The 18,066-nt window shown below is 52.5% G+C and overlaps 1 protein-coding gene across 1 annotated transcript in view; it reads right to left on the bottom strand.

Moving 5' to 3' along the window:
- SIL1 (SIL1 nucleotide exchange factor) overlaps positions 1-17,621 on the bottom strand; it is a 117,544-nt gene extending 99,923 nt beyond the window's left edge. The window contains exons 1-2 of the mRNA XM_064161487.1: positions 17,493-17,621; positions 11,429-11,564 (exon numbers count right to left, since the gene is read on the bottom strand). Of these exons, the coding sequence (XP_064017557.1) occupies positions 11,429-11,564; positions 17,493-17,609 (253 nt within the window). The 5' untranslated portion in view covers positions 17,610-17,621. The remainder of the gene's footprint in view (positions 1-11,428; positions 11,565-17,492) is intronic.
- Between the last annotated feature and the right edge of the window lie 445 nt (positions 17,622-18,066).

Below are 18,066 nucleotides of genomic sequence, written 5' to 3'. Positions count from 1 at the left end.
GCTTCCTTCCTCTTCTTTGGACCTGCTTCAGCCTCTCAGTGTCCTTCTTGAGGAGCCCAAAACTCCAGACCCAGCTTCCCTCCTCTTCTTTGGACATGCTTCAGCCTCTCAATGTCCTTCTTGAGGAGCCCAAAACTCCAGACCCAGCTTCCCTCTTCTTTGGACCTGCTCCTGCCTCTCAATGTCCTTCTTGAGGAGCCCAAAACTCCAGACCCAGCTTCATTCCTCTTCTTTGGACCTGCTCCAGCCTCTCAATATCCTTCTTGAGGAGCCCAAAACTCCAGACCCAGCTTCCCTCCTCTTCTTTGGACATGCTCCAGCCTCTCAATATCCTTCTTGAGGAGCCCAAAACTGAATGCAGTGTTCAAGGTACAGCCTCACCAGTGCTGAGCACAGGGGCACGATCACTGCCCTAGACCAGAAGTGTCTGACCATCAAGTGACACTGGAACCCAACTCACACTTTGTGAAAGACCCAAATCAAGGTCCTGGTGTGGCTAGGTTGGCTCTGGAAGGAGGAGTGAACACACTCCAACTGGAAATCCCAGACAACCAAGGCTGGATGCACTCCTGAGATGTTTTCCAGGAGGGAAAACATTTCTCTTCCCAAGCACTGTTACAAGCTTAAAATAAATGTGCTGTTAGATAAAGACAAAGATAAAAATAGGCTCATTATTAAATACCTCTTCTTTAATGAGCTTCATCCTTCTAAACAGGCAGACAGAGGTTATTAACTTTAGAGCAGAAAATACAGCACTAAAAACCATGGATAGAGATTCCTCATCCCCCCCAGCACACAACTCAGCAGCTCACAGCAGCTCTGCTTTGGCAGGAGGAAGATAAAAGAGAGGAATGAGAGATCTCCTCTCTGGGAAATGATTTCTCCTCTTTCAGAGCACTTCTTGCCCTCCAAACAAGGTAAATTTAACCATCAGGTGGATGGTTCCCACCACTTAGGGCTGTGGCTGATCGCAGGAGCAGGCAATCAAAGGCTGCCTTAGGTTGGAAGGGACCTTGAAGATAAGCTAATTCTAACCCCTTGCCATGGGCAGAGACACCTTCCACTATACCAAGTTGCTCAAAGCTTCATCCAGCCTGGCTTTGAACACTTCCAAGTTGTGCTCAGTTAAAACCTGCAGGTTAAGCAAACACAAACCAGCCCAGTCCTGCCCAAATCCCAGGGTGAAAAAAGGCTGAGAGGGGTCTTATTGATGCCTATGAAGAGCTGAGGGGTGGGTCACAAGCTAGTGAGAGGCCTGGAGCACAGCCCTGTGAGGAGAGGCTGAGGGAGCTGTGGGGGTGCAGCCTGCAGCAGAGGAGGCTCAGGGCAGAGCTCATTGCTGCCTGCAGCTGCCTGCAGGGAGGCTGTAGCCAGGTGGGGTTGGGCTCTGCTGCCAGGCAGCCAGCAACAGAACAAGAGGACACAGTCTCAAGCTGTGCCAGGGCAGGTTGAGGCTGGATGTTAAGAGGAAGCTGTTGGCAGAGAGAGTGATTGGCATTGGAATGGGCTGCCCAGGGAGGTGGTGGAGTCGCTGTGCCTGGATGTGTTCAACCACAGACTGGATGGGGCACTTAGTGCCATGGTCTGGTTGGTTGGCCAGGGCTGGGTGCTAGGTTGGGCTGGGTGAGCTTGGAGCTCTCTTCCATCCTGGTTGATTCTATGATGATGACAGAATCACTGAAGCTGGAAAAGACCTCTGAGATCATCAAGCCCAACTGATGACCTAACACCACATCAGCCAGACCATGCCACCAAGTGTCACAGCCAATCTTTTCTGAAAGACCCCCAGGGGTGCTGACTCCACTACCTCCCTGGGCAGTCCATTCCAGTGCCTAGATGAAGCTGCCAGGCCCTTTCTGGTGCTGTCCAGAGATAAGACAAAGAGCAACAGGTACAAGCTGGAAGCTCCTCATCATGAGGAGAAGCTTCTTTACTGGAAGAGTGATGGAGCCCTGGGGCAGGCTGCCCAGAGAGGTTGTGGAGTCTCCTTCTCTGGAGATTCTCAAGACCCATCTGGATGTATTCTTGTGTGACCTGCCCTAGGTGACCCCACTTTGGCAGAGGGGATGGACTGGCTGATCTCTGAAGGTCCTTTCCAACCCCTACCACTCTGTGATTCAGCACCAGGAGCTGCACAGTTCTGAGAGCTCACATTATCAATATTTAAATACAGATCTAGACACCTCCTGCATTTACAACACACTACAGGGCAGATCATCCAAACTGCAGTGCTAGGTGTGTCCAACCTGAGCCACAGAGTGGTTTATAAAGCAAGAGCCCTTTTAATTCCACTGCACATCTTCAGGGATGGTCCTATCAATTTCTGTTACTTGCTGCAGGCTCCCATCCCATATTCCTTTATCAGGACCAGGGCAGGGATTGTCCCCTTGTACTCAGCACTGGTGAGGTCACACCTCAAATACTGGATTCAGGTCTCACAGAATCAAGCAGGATGGAAGAGATCTCCAAGATCATCCAGTCCAGCCCTATCCAATCAACCAGACCAAGGCACCAAGTGCCCCAGCCAGCCTTGGCTTCAACACCACCAGGGATGGCAACTCCACCACCTCCCTGGGCAGCCCATTCCAATGCCAATCACTCTCTCTGACAACAACTTCCTCCTAACAGCCAGATTAGACCTCCCCTGGCACAGCTTGAGGTTGTGTCCCCTTGTTCTGTTGCTGCTTGCCTGGCAGCAGAGCCCAACCCCACCTGGCTACAGCCTCCCTTCAGGGAGCTGCAGACAGCAATGAGCTCTGCCCTGAGCCTCCTCTGCTGCAGGCTGCACACCTCCAGGTCCCTCAGTCTTCTCCTGGGAAAGGTCATTGCTGTGCCTAAGGCCCCAGCCCAGTAGCATTCATCATGTGAGAAAGTTTTTATGCTGTGGTCAGCCCCTGGCCTATGTTGCCCAAAGAGGTGGGAGCTGTCCCATCCCTGGAAGCATTCCAGGTCAGGTTACCTGGGGCTCTGAGCAGCCTGCTCCAGCTGCAGATGTCCCTCCTGACTGCAGAGGGGTTGAACTAGCTGACATTCAAAGGCTCCTTTCAACCCAAAGCATTCCAGGATTCTGTACCACACTGTTTGTGTGGTGTAGAATCATGGTACCACGAGCAGTCCCAGTCCTGCCCTCTCACCAACAACAGGCAGATCCTCCTCACACAGATCAGGACTAAGGGATGGAGAATTTACTATGTTTGAGACATCTGCCCTCCAGTACCTCTCACTAGAGCTAGAGGTGGCACAAGGAACCTTAGCCCTGGCTCTTTTGCCAGAGAAGACTTGGAGTGTAAGGAGGAATGAATCACAAAGAGGTGTTATGGAGCCCATGTGAAGGTGAGAAGTCATGAAGAGCTCATGGGTCTGGGGAAGGCAAGAGAGGAGGCAGCTGGCAATGAAAAGGAGGACAGCCACAAGATGTGTTTAAGATACCACAAGCTTTGTGTGTAAGAGCTCAGAGGGAGAAGAAGAAGAGGCAGAGCCACTGGTGGCCATAACTCTGCCTCCAAGCAGACTGCCTGAGCTTTCCTACCTGCTGTAATCACCCTGCCGCTGGCCAGAGAAGATTGTAACACCACCACAGTGGAGATTCTGCCCCTCTGCACATCAGCAACAAGTGATTTCATTAAAGGACCCTGGGAAAGCAGCATTTCCTCTGGTATAAACGAGGGGCTTGAAATCCCATTTGCCTTCCCTCTTCGTGCGTATCTGTGCCGAGCTGATGAGGTTCCTGCTTCCCAGCTCACACACCCTGGTGGGTTCACAGCCTTCTTCACAGCCCTCCTCTCCACTCTGCTGACAGAGAGATTTCAGAGCCCAGCACACACCTGTTTGGGTCAGGTCTAGGTTACCAAGAACACAGTTCACAGATTCATTAATTCAGCAAAGCAATTAGCAGGAGCTGGTGCAGCTTAGGACATCCTGGTCAACAGCAGGAGGCAAGAGAGCCACTGACAAGGTGCAAGGGAAGCACTGCCAGCCACCACGTCACCCACATGGGCTGTGGGACAGGCACTGAGCCAAAGGGATCTCTCCTGCCATTACCTTCTCTTCCCAGCTTTAAAAACCTCTTGGCTTAGAGCAGTGCTGAAAGCTCAGCCACTGAAAGCACTTGAAAGACAAAGACTGGACACAAAACCTAACCAAGTTATTCCCCCATCCTGAGTCTCTTCTCTCCGAAACCACAGCAAGACCTTCAAAGCAGCTTCTGAAATCACCACCCCAGTGTGAATGTTTTCTCTAAGATCTGTGTTTCCATCCCTGGAAAGCCTTGTTTGGGGAATAAATGAGACAGGGGAAGACCTGAGACAAGTATGAACAGCAAAGATAGCTACCAGCAAAGAAAGCAGCCCCCAGGATGAGTGGAAGCTGCAGTTATGGATATGTAAATGCTAAGCAAGGTGTTGTTGGCTTCCTGCTGAACATGAGCTGGTTTCATCTTTAAGGCAGAAGCAGCACCAAGAGCATGCTCACATCAACTTCTCTCTGGCAGTTTGATCAACAGCAGCAGTCATGGCCTCTTCTTTTTACACTGCAGTATAATTAGGCACTTAGGAAAATGACTCTGAGCAGTGCAAACGCTACCGAGTGACTGCAGGCAGCAGCAGGGAGCTCTGCAAGGCACAGAGCTAAAGGTGCAGGCCAGCAGAGCTGCCTCCTCAGACATGCTCTGCACACCTGAGAGAGAGCCAGTGCTGCCACATCTCCAGCATCAGCTTTGCTCCACTTCTCTGGGCTGCAGGGAGCTGCTCCAGACCAAAGGCAGCCTCTCTGTGCCCCACTGCTGGCTCCTCTCCAACGGGAAACCTGCAGGGCAGGCTGCAGAGGGTTGGTTATTTTGGGCAGATGAGGGTCTGGCTTGGACAGAGGACACATTCATTGCCAGCTTCAAACTGTCAGCTGAGAAACCTGCCTGTGAGGTGGGCAGAGCTCATCTGTCCCCTGGAAAAGAGGAAACATAACTCCCATTTTCAAAAAGGGTGGGAAGGAAGAGCTGGGGAACTCCAAGCCAGGCAGTCTCACCTCTGTGCCTGCTAAGATCATGGAGCAGATCCTCTCAGAGGCACTACTGAGACAGGGGAATAGTGAAGAGGTGACTGGGTGCAATCAGCATGGCTGCACCAAGGGCAAATCCTGCCTGGCAAACCTGGTGGCCTTCTAGGAACAGGACACAACATGAATAGATGAGAGGTGAGCAACTGATGGCATTTACCTGACCCTGAGCAAGGCTTTGGCACTGTCCCACACCACATCCTGGTCCCCAAGCTGGTGACACATGGGTTTGATGGGTGCAGCACTGGATGGATAAAGAAGTGGCTTCATGGCTGCACCCAGAGAGTGGCTGTCAATGGCTCCATGGACAAGTGGGGGCCAGTGACAAGCAGAGTCCCTCAGGGATCAGTCCTGGGACCAGTCTTGTTCAACCTCCTTGCTAGTGCCATGGGCAGAGGCACTGAGTGCATCCTCAGCAGGTTTGCTGCCCACACCAAGCTGTGTGGTGCAGCAGCCAGGCTGGAGGGCAGGATCCATCCAGAAGGAACTGGGCAGGCTGCAGAGGTGGGCACAAGCCAAGCTCAGGAGGTTCAACAAGACCAAGGGCAAGGTCCTGCAGCTGGGTGGAGGCAATGCCAAGCACCAATCCAGGCTGGGCAGTGCCAGGCTGGAGAGCAGCCTTGAGGAGAGGGACTTGGGGGTGCTGCTGGAGGAGAAGCTCAGCAGGAGCCAGCAGTGTGCACTTGCAGCCCAGAAAGCCAAGCAGAGCCTGGGCTGCAGCAGCAGCAGTGTGGCCAGCAGGGCCAGGGAGGGGATTCTGCCCCTCTGCTCTGCTCTGCTCTGTTGAGACCCCACCTGGAGTACTGCATCCAGTTCTGGAGCCCCTGGGACAAGAGGGCTGTGGAGATGCTGGAGAGTGTCCAGAGCAGGGCCAGGAGGATGCTCAGAGGCTGCAGCAGCTCTGCTGTGAGCACAGACTGAAAGAGTTGGGGCTGTGCAGGCTGGAGCAGAGGAGGCTCCCAGGTGACCTTCTTGTGGCCTTCCAGCATCTGAAGGGGGCTCCAAAAAAGCTGGGGAGGGACTTTTGAGGCTGTGAGGGAGTGGCAGGAGTGGGGGGAATGGAGCAAAGGTGGAGGTGGGGAGAGTGAGGCTGGAGGTGAGGAGGAAGTTGTTGAGCAGGAGAGTGGTGAGAGGCTGGAATGGGTTGCCCAGGGAAGTGGTTGAGGCCCCATGGCTGGAGGTGTTTGAGGCCAGGCTGGCTGAGGCTGTGTGCAGCCTGCTCTAGGGTAGGGTGTCCCTGGGCATGGCAGGGGGGTTGGCACTGGCTGCTCCTTGTGGTCCCTTCCAGCCCTGCCTGATTCTATGATTCCATGCTCTGCAGAGCCACTGGGCTGCTGAGGAGATGATTTTGCCTTCCCAGTTAAACCTTGTCTCTTACCTCCCCAGCAATGTTTTCCTAGAGGAGCCATCTCAGACCCTGACATTGGGTGGCAGAACTGCTGGTCAGTGATCAGGAAAACAGAGGGGAAAAAAATGATGCCCAACTAACAAAAGTAATTCCCAGGAAATCATTCCCATGCTCTGGGAAGTTGCATGGCACTTTTGAGGTCACCTGGACACAGGGAGGAAAAGCTTTTACATACAGAACCTCCAAGGAAACATCACATTGACAGAGAAGATCATCAGCCCCATCCAACCTTTCCATTCATCTCTGCAACCTACAAAGAGCAGCCTGTGGTTGCTGCAAGCATCAAGCAAGATGCCCTGCAGGAGTGGAGGGGTGTTCCTGCTGGCAGACTCAGCTCCACACATCCAGCAGAGCCTAGTGTAGGCAGCACCTGAAGCGAGTCACTTCTGCTGTGCTGCACTAGAGAGCTTCTGACTCACAAGGCTGCCATAGAATCATACAAATGTTTAAGTTGGAAAAGGCTTGAGAGAAGAGCCCAACCCCCCACTTCACTACAGCCTCCTTTCAGACAGTTGTAGAGCAATGAGGTGTCCTCTCAGCATCTTCTTCTCTAGGCTGAACAGCTCCAGCTCCCTCAGCCCTGTTCTCCAGACCCTTCACCAGCTTTGCTGCCCTTCTCTGGACCTGCTCCAGCACCTCAGTGGCCCTCTTGGTGTGAGGAGCCCAAAACTGAAGCCAGTACTCAAGGTACCCAGTGCCCAGTACAGGGGGACAATTCCTGCCCTGCTCCTGCTGGCCACACCATTGCTGATCCAGGCCAGGATGCTGGTGAGCTTCTTGGCCACCTGGGCACACCCTGGCTCATCTTCAGCTGCTGTCAATCAACACTCCCAGACCTTTCTCTGCTGAGCAATTTTCATGGCTCACTGTGATCCAAGAGCAGGACCCAGAACTTGGCCTTGTTGTACCTCATGCCACTGGCCTCAGCCCATCAATCCAGCCTGTGCTGCCCCCTTTGCAGACCAACACTCCCCCTCAGCTTGGTGTCACCTTCAAACTGACCTCAATCCTCTTGTCCAGATCACAATAAAGACACAACAGGGAAGTGGCTGCAGTGCTGAGCTCTGGGGGTGCTGGAAGCCTTTCCAAGGCAGAGTTACTCTCCTGCCTAACCCAGCTGTGCTGCTTCATTCTTCAGAGCCAAGGCAGGAAGCAGCAATGCCTAACAAAGTGCTAAAGGACTCTGAGAAGTTTAACCCCCCCTTCCACAGCCCAGCAGCTGCCCAGCTGGCTGGCAGAAGAGACAACAGATCTCCTTGCCTGCAGTTCACAGGCAGCAAAGCTCTCAGGGCAACTGTCTCTCTGTGTTTGCAGCCAGAGGTGTGCAGGGAAGCACCTGCAGAAAACTCAGCTCACACTGCAGGGAGCAACTGCTCAGAGCAGTGTCACCTACACAACAACAACTGGAATTGGTGGAGGGATTTGACACGTTACAGGCTGATGACACTGCTGCAGGTTTGGAGGAAGCAAGGTTTGATGCAGCAGGGAATGAGGAACAGCAAAGCAAAACTGGAAATACAGATGTTAATGTGAGCAGTGGCAGGGCCAGGCAGCAATGAGAGCAATCAGGAGGGTGATGGAGGAGGAAACAGAGCTCTGAGCTCCCTGCTACTGCTCAAAATTCAAGATCCAGACTTTAAACCAAGACATTTGCATCCTCAGCAGAGACTCTGTCTGTTGCAGGAACAGAATCATAGAATCAACCAGGTTGGAAGAAAGCTCCAAGCTCACCCAGCCCAACCTAGCACCCAGCCCTGGCCAATCAACCAGACCATGGCACTAAGTGCCCCAGCCAGGCTTGGCTTCAACACCTCCAGGCACAGCCACTCCTCCACCTCCCTGGGCAGCCCATTCCAGTGCCAATCACTCTCTGTGACAACAACTTCCTCCTAACTTCCAGCCTAGACCTGCCCCAGCACAACTGAGACTGTGTCCCCTTGTTCTGTTGCTGCTTGCCTGAGAGAAGAGCCCAACCCCACCTGGCTACAGCCTCCCTGCAGGTAGTTGTACACAACAATGAGGTCTACCCTGAGCCTCCTCTTCTCCAGGCTGCACACCCCCAGCTCCCCCAGCTCCCTCAGCCTCTCCTCATAGACTTTGTGGTCCAGGCCCCTCACAGCTTTGTCACCCTTCTCTCAACACCTTCCAGCACCTCAACATCTCTTGAATTGAGGGGCCCAGAACTGGGCACACCACTCCAGGGGCGGCCTGAGCAGTGCTGAGCACAGGGGCTCAAGAACCTCCCTGCTCCTGCTGCCCACACTGCTCCTGAGCCAGCCCAGGATGCCATTGGCTCTATTGCCCACCTGGGCACACTGCTGCCTCATCTTAAGCCTACTATCCACCAGTACCCCCAGGTCCCTTTCCTCCTGGCTGCTCTCAGCCACTCTGCCCCCAGCCTGCAGTGCTGCTCAGGGTTATAGTGGCCAAAGTGCAGAACCCTGCACTTGGCCTTGTTAAATCTCATCTCCTTGACCTCTGCCCACCCATCCAGCCTGGCCAGGTCCCTCTGCAGGGCTCTCCTACCTTCCAACACCTGCTCCTAGCTTGGTGTCATCTGCAAACTCACTGATGCTGGACTCAATCCCCTCATCTAGATCATCAATAAAGACATTGAACAGGCCTGGGCCCAGCACTGATCCTTGGGTGGTGTACAAAAGCTGCAGAGATGTGGTGCTGAGGGCCACAGCTTAGCACCAGAGTAAGATAATGGTTGGACTGGATGACCTTAAAGGGCTTGTCCAACTGAAACAGCTGACTGGACAGGGCTGGGTGATGGATTAGACTGGATGTGCTCAGAGGTCTCTTCCAGCCTGGTTGATTCCACGACTGTAAAACTGCACACACACTTGAAATGAGGATCTGTGGGGGCTACACAAGGAGCCAGGTCACCATTTGAAGCTTATACAAGAGTAACTGAATGGTGACAAGTTCCTCACTTCCACAAGCCCTTTACTGCACGTGGCCAACGTGAAACTGCTACAAAACCACAGCATCACCAAGGTTGGAAGAGACCTCACAGATCATCAAGTCCAACCCTTTAGCACAGAGCTCAAGGCCAGACCATGGCACCAAGTGCCACGTCCAATCCTGCCTTGAACAGCTCCAGGGACGGCGACTCCACCACCTCCCCGGGCAGCCCATTCCAGTGTCCAATGACTCTCTCAGGGAAGAACTTTCTCCTCACCTCCAGCCTAAATCTCCCCTGGCACAGCCTGAGGCTGTGTCCTCTCGTTCTGGTGCTGGCCACCTGAGAGAAGAGAGCAACCTCCTCCTGGCCACAACCTCCCCTCAGGTAGTTGCAGACAGCAATAAGGTCTCCCCTGAGCCTCCTCTTCTCCAGGCTAACCAATCCCAGCTCCCTCAGCCTCTCCTCGTAGGGCTGTGCTCAAGGCCTCTCCCCAGCCTCGTTGCCCTTCTCTGGACACGCTCAAGCATCTCAATGTCCCTCCTAAACTGGGGGGCCCAGAACTGAACACAGCACTCAAGGTGTGGTCTAAGCAGTGCAGAGTACAGGGGCAGAATGACCTCCCTGCTCCTGCTGGCCACACCACTCCTGATGCAGGCCAGGATGCCACTGGCTCTCTTGGCCACCTGGGCCAACTGAAGCAGAACAAACCAACCAAGCCACAGAGAAGGTTCCAAAGCAGCAACTGCAAGCTTACACACATTCTGCTTCACCAAAGCTGGTGGGGAGCCACCAGCCTGCATGCTGAGCAGGACCAGCACAGGCCTCCCATAGATAAGGACACCAAATGAAACAGCAGCACACAGTGATGCTGTGGGAAACACAGGGGCTCCTGCTAGACACTTACCTTACACAAAGATTTACACCTGGAAAAGTCTTTCTGCTGCACCTGGCAGAAACTTTGAGACAAATGGATCCTGTATTTATTCAGTCAGGATAAAGCTCTCCTAAGTTCCAAGCACTTTAGAGGAATTAACTACTGAGTAGCTCACCCCTCTGAGGTGGAGCAGCATTACACCTGCACACACATGAGAGCACCACCACAGCACAAGTGGATTAAACACCTTGCTCAAACCCCCCGAGGCTGGCTTACTGATCATCCTAATTGCTGGAATCTCTCTGCATAGGCATGCAGGTGTGTGTTTAAAAAGGCTTATCCTCTCCACAGCTGTCCCCAGTGCATCAGCTTTGCAGAGAAGCCTGCCTGCTTATTTTTGTCTTAGAGTCATTGATGGGTTGGGTTAGAAGGGATCTCAAAGACCATCCAGTTCCAAAACTCCTGTCGTGGGCAAAGACATCATCTTTGGACACTTCTAAGCTTGGAGCTTCTACAATGTTTCTCAGCAACCTGTTCCAGTGCCTCATCAACCTCATGGGGAAAGAGTTTCTTCCTGATGTCTAATCTCAATCAAGCTTCTTCCAGTCTGAGTCTTCAATTGCATTCTGTGAGAGGCTGGCACAGGTTGAGGGTGCTGAGAGACTGGCACAGGTTGAGGGTGCTGAGACCCTGGCACAGATTGAGGGTGTTGAGACCCTGGCACAGGCTGCCCAGGGAGGTTGTGGAGCACAGAAGCACCCAATGTGATCAAAGATCACATTGGGTGCTTCTGTGCTCCACAACCTCCCTGGAGGTGTTCAAAGCCAGCTTGGATGAGACCTTGAGCAACCTGTTCTAGTGGGAGGTGTCCCTGCCTATGGCAGGGGCTTGGAACTGGCTGAGCTTTGAGGTCCCTTCCAACCCAAACCATTCTGTGATTTGATGATTCTACAACAGCAAAAGGCAAAGCACTACCAGGGGGTGGGGAAAGCCTGCACTGCTCCCATGGCCAGTAGGCTCAGCAATAGCCTCCTGCCCCTCCTCTGAGCCACTGGGTCTGCACAGCAGCAGAGGAGCTGACTGTCAGGGAAACAAGCAAGCACTCAGAGCTACTCAAAGCTGCTGGCAGCACCAACAGGTGGAAGGAGCCTCAGAGGGAAGCTATAATTAGCCATCAGCAAGTTACCTGGGCGGATGGTTTGCCACTGATGTGTGGGGTAAAACACTTCCAGGTCCTCAGGATCAGCATCATCTTCTGGCAGAGGCTCTTTCCCACTCTCATCTTTGATGTCACCCTCTTCTATTTTGGTCAGGGCAAACTCCTTTTGGGGTGGAAGAGATTCGGCTCATTAGCAATTGCAGCTGGGTGATTTAGTGCCAGCTGAGCATACAACATTTTCTCCCTCACCAGCAGATTTGCTTTCTTTCATTATTATTGTTTTGGGGTGGGGTTTTTGGTGCTTGTTTGGTGGTTTGGGGTTTTGTTTTTTCTTGCCTTGGTGCTTCTTTTCAGATGGTTAAATTTAGATTTCAAGTATATCAAAGGTTAAAGATGCATAACTAGGATGACATTTGTGCTGAACAAGGCAGTGCAGCTTCTTTTCCTACCCCAGTGACAGCTGCAGGTTTAAAAAGCAGGAGGCTCACCTATGGTAGAAGCAGAGCCAGGAGCCTTGGTTGCTCTCAGGGTTGTGTAACACTGACAGGGACCTTTTTTTATTTCCCCTTGCCTAAAAATATGTCAAACTTTAACTTTTCTTCAGCTGAATTTTTCCACATGAGTGGAAGGCCTCAAGCATTAGGGTGGTTTGTTTGGTTTGTTGTCGTGTGTTGGGTTTGGGTTTTTGTTGGGTTTGGTTTTTTTGTTGGGTTTTATATTTTTTTCCCCCCTTAAATGCATTTATTTCAGGCTTGTTGAAGATTTCAGCTAAAATAGTTCAGCTCTTTCCAAAATAGAACAGGGGGAAAACACAGAGACTTGCTCACAGGATTCAAAACAGGAGCCTCCTTTTCCCCACCTGTTCCCAGTGTCCTCCCAGGCTTTTAAAACAATGAGGCAGCAATTTAATTCATCACCACCCACAGGGGAAGTGCAGCAGGGAGATGGCAGAGGTGTGGCAGGGCAGCTTGGCAGGAGAGGTACAACGTTACACAGAGGGGAAAATGGGAGCTCTGCAGCCTGCAGAAGAGAAGCTCTGGGGAGACCTTAGGGTTGTATATCAATATCTGAAGTACACCTTGAGTGCTGTGTCCAGCTCTGGGCTCCTCAAGTCAAGAGAGATGCTGAGGTGTTGGAAGGTGTTGAGAGAAGGGCAGCAAGGCTGGGGAGGGGCCTGGAGCACAGCCCTGTGAGGAGAGGCTGAGGGAGCTGGGGGGGTGCAGCCTGCAGCAGAGGAGGCTCAGGGCAGAGCTCATTGCTGCCTGCAGGGAGGCTGTGGCCAGGAGGGGTTGGGCTCTGCTGCCAGGCAAGCAGCAACAGAACAAGGGGACACAGTCTCAAGTTGTGCCAGGGCAGGTTGAGCCTGGCTGTTAGGAGGAAGCTCCTGGCAGAGAAAGTGATTGGCACTGGAATGGGCTGCCCAGGGAGGTGGTGGAGTGGCTGTGCCTGGAGGTGTTGAATCCAAGCCTGGCTGGGGCACTTAGTGCCATGGGCTGGTTGGTTGCACAGGGCTGGGTGCTAGGTTGGGCTGGATGAGCTTGGAGCTCTCTGCCAACCTGGTTGAATCTATGATTCTAAGGAAATCTACAAGAAGGTTGGGGAGGGACTTTCAGAAGGGCCTGTGGGGACAGGAGGAGGGACAATGGTTTGAAACTGGAGCAGGGCAGATTTAGGTTAGGCATCAAGAGAAAGTTAAGCCCAACGAGGCTGGTGAAACACTGGAGCAGGCTGCCCAGGGATGCAGTTGAGCCCCCAACCCTGGAGACGTTCAAGATCAGCCTTGCTGCATCCCTGTGCAGCAGCCCGCTCTAGTTGGAGGCGTCCCTGCTGCCTGCAGGGGGCTTGGACAAGATAACCTTCGAAGGTTGCTTCCAACCTGCTGCAAGCTGTGAATGTGTGAAAAAAAAAAAGTAAAAAGAAGGATGAAAAGCAGGGAAAAAAATTCTTTGCTGCGAGGGAAACCTCACAGTGGACTGGAAAGGCTCCCTAGGGAGCTGGTGGGAGTCAGGCAGAACTGCAAGGGGTAAAATTATGGAGAGCACACAGCAAGTAACGACCCAATACTACCTCACACCAGGCTATTAAGTGCTCTGCAAGCAGGTTTGTGCTGTGCTGCTTTTCACAGGAACAGATAAGCTGCCCCAGCCAGCTCAGCTTCCATTGCAGGGAGGATTATCAGCTCCTGATATCGCCAAGGACGATGCCAATGAATAATTTCCAATAACCAGGGAAAGATTATTCCTAAGTGCTGGCAATTAGAGTGAGAGTTACAGCTCACTTCAGGAAGTGTTTTGATATTAATCCTGCAAAGAGTTTTCACAGGGAAGAAAAAAAAAGGTCGATTAAGAGGTTAACTGGAAGTTTGAGACCATGGTCTGCCTTTGCTTTTTCCACCTCTTGGCAAACAAAGCCTCTGGCTGTATTTTCTGGCAGAACCTGGGTGCTTTGCATATAAAGATGCATTACTCAGCCTAGAAGAAGGCTTTCTGTGGCAAGAGAAATGCCAGCCTGAGCACAACGTGCACAGCAAGGACGTGGACCTGATAGAGCAGGTCCAGAGCAGGGCTACAAAGATGATCAGGGGACTGGAGCACCTCTGTTGTGGGGACAGGCTGAGGGAGCTGAGGGTGTTCAGCCTGGAGGAGAGAAGGCTCCAGGGAGACCTTGGAGCTGCTTTCCAGTACCTAAAGGGGATACAAGAAGGCTGCAGAGGGACTGTTTGCAAAGGCCTGCAGTGATAGGACAAAGGGTAATGGTTTGAAATGAGAGCAGAGCAGATGCAGCTTGGATGTTAGGAACAGGCTCTGCACCACGAAGGTAGTGGAACACTGCAGGAGGTTTTTGTGCTTGCAGACACACAAGGTGCTGGTGGTGCTGTTGTTGGCACTGCCATGTCAGTGAGGGGTGGTGGGAGAGATTTAAGCTTGAACTGGTCAATCTGCAGACAATATTGCAGGGATTATAAAATCAATTTTGGATGGAAAGACCTTTAAGATCATTGAGGCCAACCATTAACCCAGCACTGCCAGGTGGCCATCAAACTATGTCCCCTCAGTACCGCATCTGCACGTCGCATAAACACCTCCAGTGGTTGGACATCAGGAGATAGCCAAGGTCAGGCTCAACAAGGCTCTGAGCAGCCTCACCTAGTGGAGGGTGTCCCTGATGATTGCAGGGGCCTTGGGCAAAATTAGAGGTTAGGAACAAGTCCTGCACCATGAGGGTGCTGCAACACTGCAACAGGTTGCCCAGGGAGATGGTTGAGGCTCCATCCGTGGAGGTACTCAAGGTCAGGCTCAACAAGACTCTAAGCAACCTGCTTAGAGCTCTGCACCATGAGGGTGCTGGAACACTGCAACAGGTTGCCCAGGGAGATGGTTGAGGCCCCAGCCCTGGAGATACTCAAGATGAAGCCAGAGAGGGCTCTGGGCAACCTGCTTTAGTGGAGGCTGTCCCTGCTGTCTGCAGGGGGTTGGGCTGGACGACCTTTAGCGGTGCCTTCCAACCCAAACCATTCTGTGACTCTATGAATTAGTCCCCAACAGTGACAGCACCTGAAGTGGGGTGACAAACCTGGATTGATTTTATCTGTCAGGAGGGATGGACATTTGGGCAAGAGACCAGGAAGCAGAGCTCAACTCCTGCTTTGTGCCATCAGAGCCTTCCAATTGTTCAAACGATGACAAATGGTTAAAGCTCAGTAATAATCAGAAGCATCAAAAGCCAGGTTCCACTAATGAAAATCAATGTGAATGTTTTCTGAGCCAAGACACCACAGGACTGAAATAAATGAGTCAGAGCAGTTATTACTTAGCTTATTTATGCTACTATATTATTATCCCAACAGAAGCTTAAGGATACAAGCCATTGTAAATTTACCAACAGGCCTCCCAGTGTTGCATCTGTTAAAACACATAATGGAGATGGCTGATGTTTACCAGCTCAAAATGTGCAAGGAGGATAAAAGGATGTGACTTGCTTCATTACAGTGCTTCTGCCTCTGCTTGGCCCACAGCTGCTTTGCTGGACCCCAGTTTCATCAGTATTGCAGGCAAAAATGGGGAACAACACACAAGTGATGCTTCACTGAGGCAGAAATTAGGTAGAATCCTCTTCCTCCCCCTTTTTTTTTGGTTGGCTTGTTTTCAGAATTAAAATAGTCACAAGCAAGATGTTTTCTACAGAACAGTAGGCAGCTCCTCACAGGCAGAAAGCCTCCTTGCTTTAGCAGCCTGAAATCAGCTGCAACAGGCTGGAATGCCTCAGCAGGAAGGCTCTGAGGCAACCTGTGGGCTGCTGGCAATAAAGGAAGGATGTGGCCACTGCAGAGTTCCTGTAGGGCAGTGCAGGAAAAGGGAAATCATGGAATTATGGAATGGCCTGAGTTGGAAGGGACTGAGTTGGAGGGCAGAAGGGCTCTGCAGCAGGACCTTGACCGCCTGGACAGATGGGCAGAGTCCAAGGGGATGGCTTCAATAGCTCCAAGTGCAGGGTGCTGCACTTTGGCCACAACAACCCCATGCAGAGATACAGGCTGGGGTCAGAGTGGCTGAGAGCAGCCAGACAGAGAGGGATCTGGGGGTGCTGATTGATACCTGCCTGAACATGAGCCAGCAGTGTGCCCAGGTGGCCAAGAGAGCCAGTGGCATCCTGGCCTGCATCAGGAATGGTGTGGTCAGCAGGAGCAGGGAGGTCATTCTGCCCCTGGACTCTGCACTGCTTAGACCACACCTTGAGTACTGTGTTCAGTTCTGGGCCCCCCAGTTTAGGAGGGACATTGAGATGCTTGAGCGTGTCCAGAGAAGGGCAACGAGGCTGGGGAGAGGCCTTGAGCACAGCCCTACGAGGAGAGGCTGAGGGAGCTGGGATTGGTTAGCCTGGAGAAGAGGAGGCTCAGGGGAGACCTTATTGCTGTCTACAACTACCTGAGGGGAGGTTGTGGCCAGGAGGAGGTTGCTCTCTTCTCTCAGGTGGCCAGCACCAGAACGAGAGGACACAGCCTCAGGCTGTGCCAGGGGAGATTTAGGCTGGAGGTGAGGAGAAAGTTCTTCCCTGAGAGAGTCATTGGACACTGGAATGGGCTGCCCGGGGAGGTGGTGGAGTCGCCCTCCCTGGAGCTGTTCAAGGCAGGACTGGACGTGGCACTTGGTGCCATGGTCTGGCCTTGAGCTCTGTGGTAAAGGGTTGGACTTGGTGATCTGTGAGGTCTCTTCCAACCTTGGTGATACTGTGATACTGTGACCTTAAAGATCATCCAGTTTCACACCCTCTGCCATGGGCAGGACGCCTCCCACTAGAGCAGGTTGCTCAAGGTTTCATCCAGCCTGGTCTTAAACACTTCCAGGGATCCAAGTTCTTCACAGAGAGAGTGACTGGCATTGGAATGGGAGGTGGTGGAGTTGCAGACCCTGAAGGTGTTGAAGAAAAGCCTGGATGAGGCATTTAGTGCCATGGTCTGGTTGACTGGATAGGGCTGGGTGCTAGGTTGGACTGGATGATCTTGGAGGTCTCTTCCAACCTGGGTGATTCTATGATTACAGGCTATGAAAGGAAAACAGTGGTGATGTCTACTTCCCTCACTGTCTCCCTGAGAAGTATGGGAAGAAGAAATGAAAACATTAAATAACATTCTGGCTATTTTCTCTCACTCTTGCTTAGGCTGCTGACTGAGCTGCATCTCTCTAACACACCCTTCCACTTGGCCTTCATAACCTCTTGGCAGAACCTCCATTCTTCCTTGGGACTGGGGCAAGGTTGAGAGGGGCAGGGGGAAGGTGAAGGGGTGGTTGAGAGCCCTTCCTGGGGACTCAGGTTTCTGGGAGGGGAGTTGTGCTTCTCTATTACCTTTTACCTTGTGTATTTCTGTCTCTAGCTGTATATAGTGTAAATATCTGCTTGTCTATTGTGCCAGCTGTAAATAAATAGCTTCACTCACATTCCCAGAGCCAGCTGAGACTAATCTGGGTGATTTCTAAGTGTAGGGGGGCGAGGGGGAACACCCAAACCATCACACCTTGCTACACCCTGCTTGGCCCCACAGGGAGATCAGGTAAGGCTGTCACCCCACGGCTGTTTCTGAGCCAACACTTACAGGAACTCCATCACTGAGGCTGGAGCAGGAGAACAGCACAGCAAGCAGCAAGAGCAGCAGGTTGACTCTGGCAGCAGCAGCAGCAGCAGCAGAGAGGAGTCCAGCTCGGTGAGACATCGCTGCCAGCCTGCAAGGCCAAGGAAAACAAAGCCAACACCATTTCAGTCCAGGTTTTTCCCAGGCTGCAGCAGCCTTTCTGTGCTACTTTGCAAGGCAGCAGGGGCTCAGGGGGGGGACACTGCAGGATGCAGAGCTGCTCGAGGTGTTTGTGTGCAGGTCGTGCCGGGAGCGGCAGGCAGCAGAGGGGGAGGATGTGGCTGCTAATGGAGTTTATGACAGGTAAGGACCAAGCAGCTTCTATTGACCCTGCAGGGACTGATACCTCCCCCTGGAAAATATGAAGAGATCTGCAAGCCTTGTTTAAAATGCCTGTGTCGGTGCCATGGCTGACAACACCGAGGGAAAACACAGATCAGTGCGATCCTGGGAAGGCTTTTTATGCCTGTGCCTCGTCTCCAGCACAGAGGTGGATGTGAGAACTCAAATGAAACCAAACTACATCCACTGAGGGAAA

The sequence above is a fragment of the Pogoniulus pusillus genome, chromosome 22, assembly GCF_015220805.1.
Source record: "Pogoniulus pusillus isolate bPogPus1 chromosome 22, bPogPus1.pri, whole genome shotgun sequence".
Classification (NCBI taxonomy): Eukaryota; Metazoa; Chordata; class Aves; order Piciformes; family Lybiidae; genus Pogoniulus; species Pogoniulus pusillus.
Note: the sequence above shows the minus strand (reverse complement) of the source record. Positions and strands in the feature narration are given on the sequence as shown.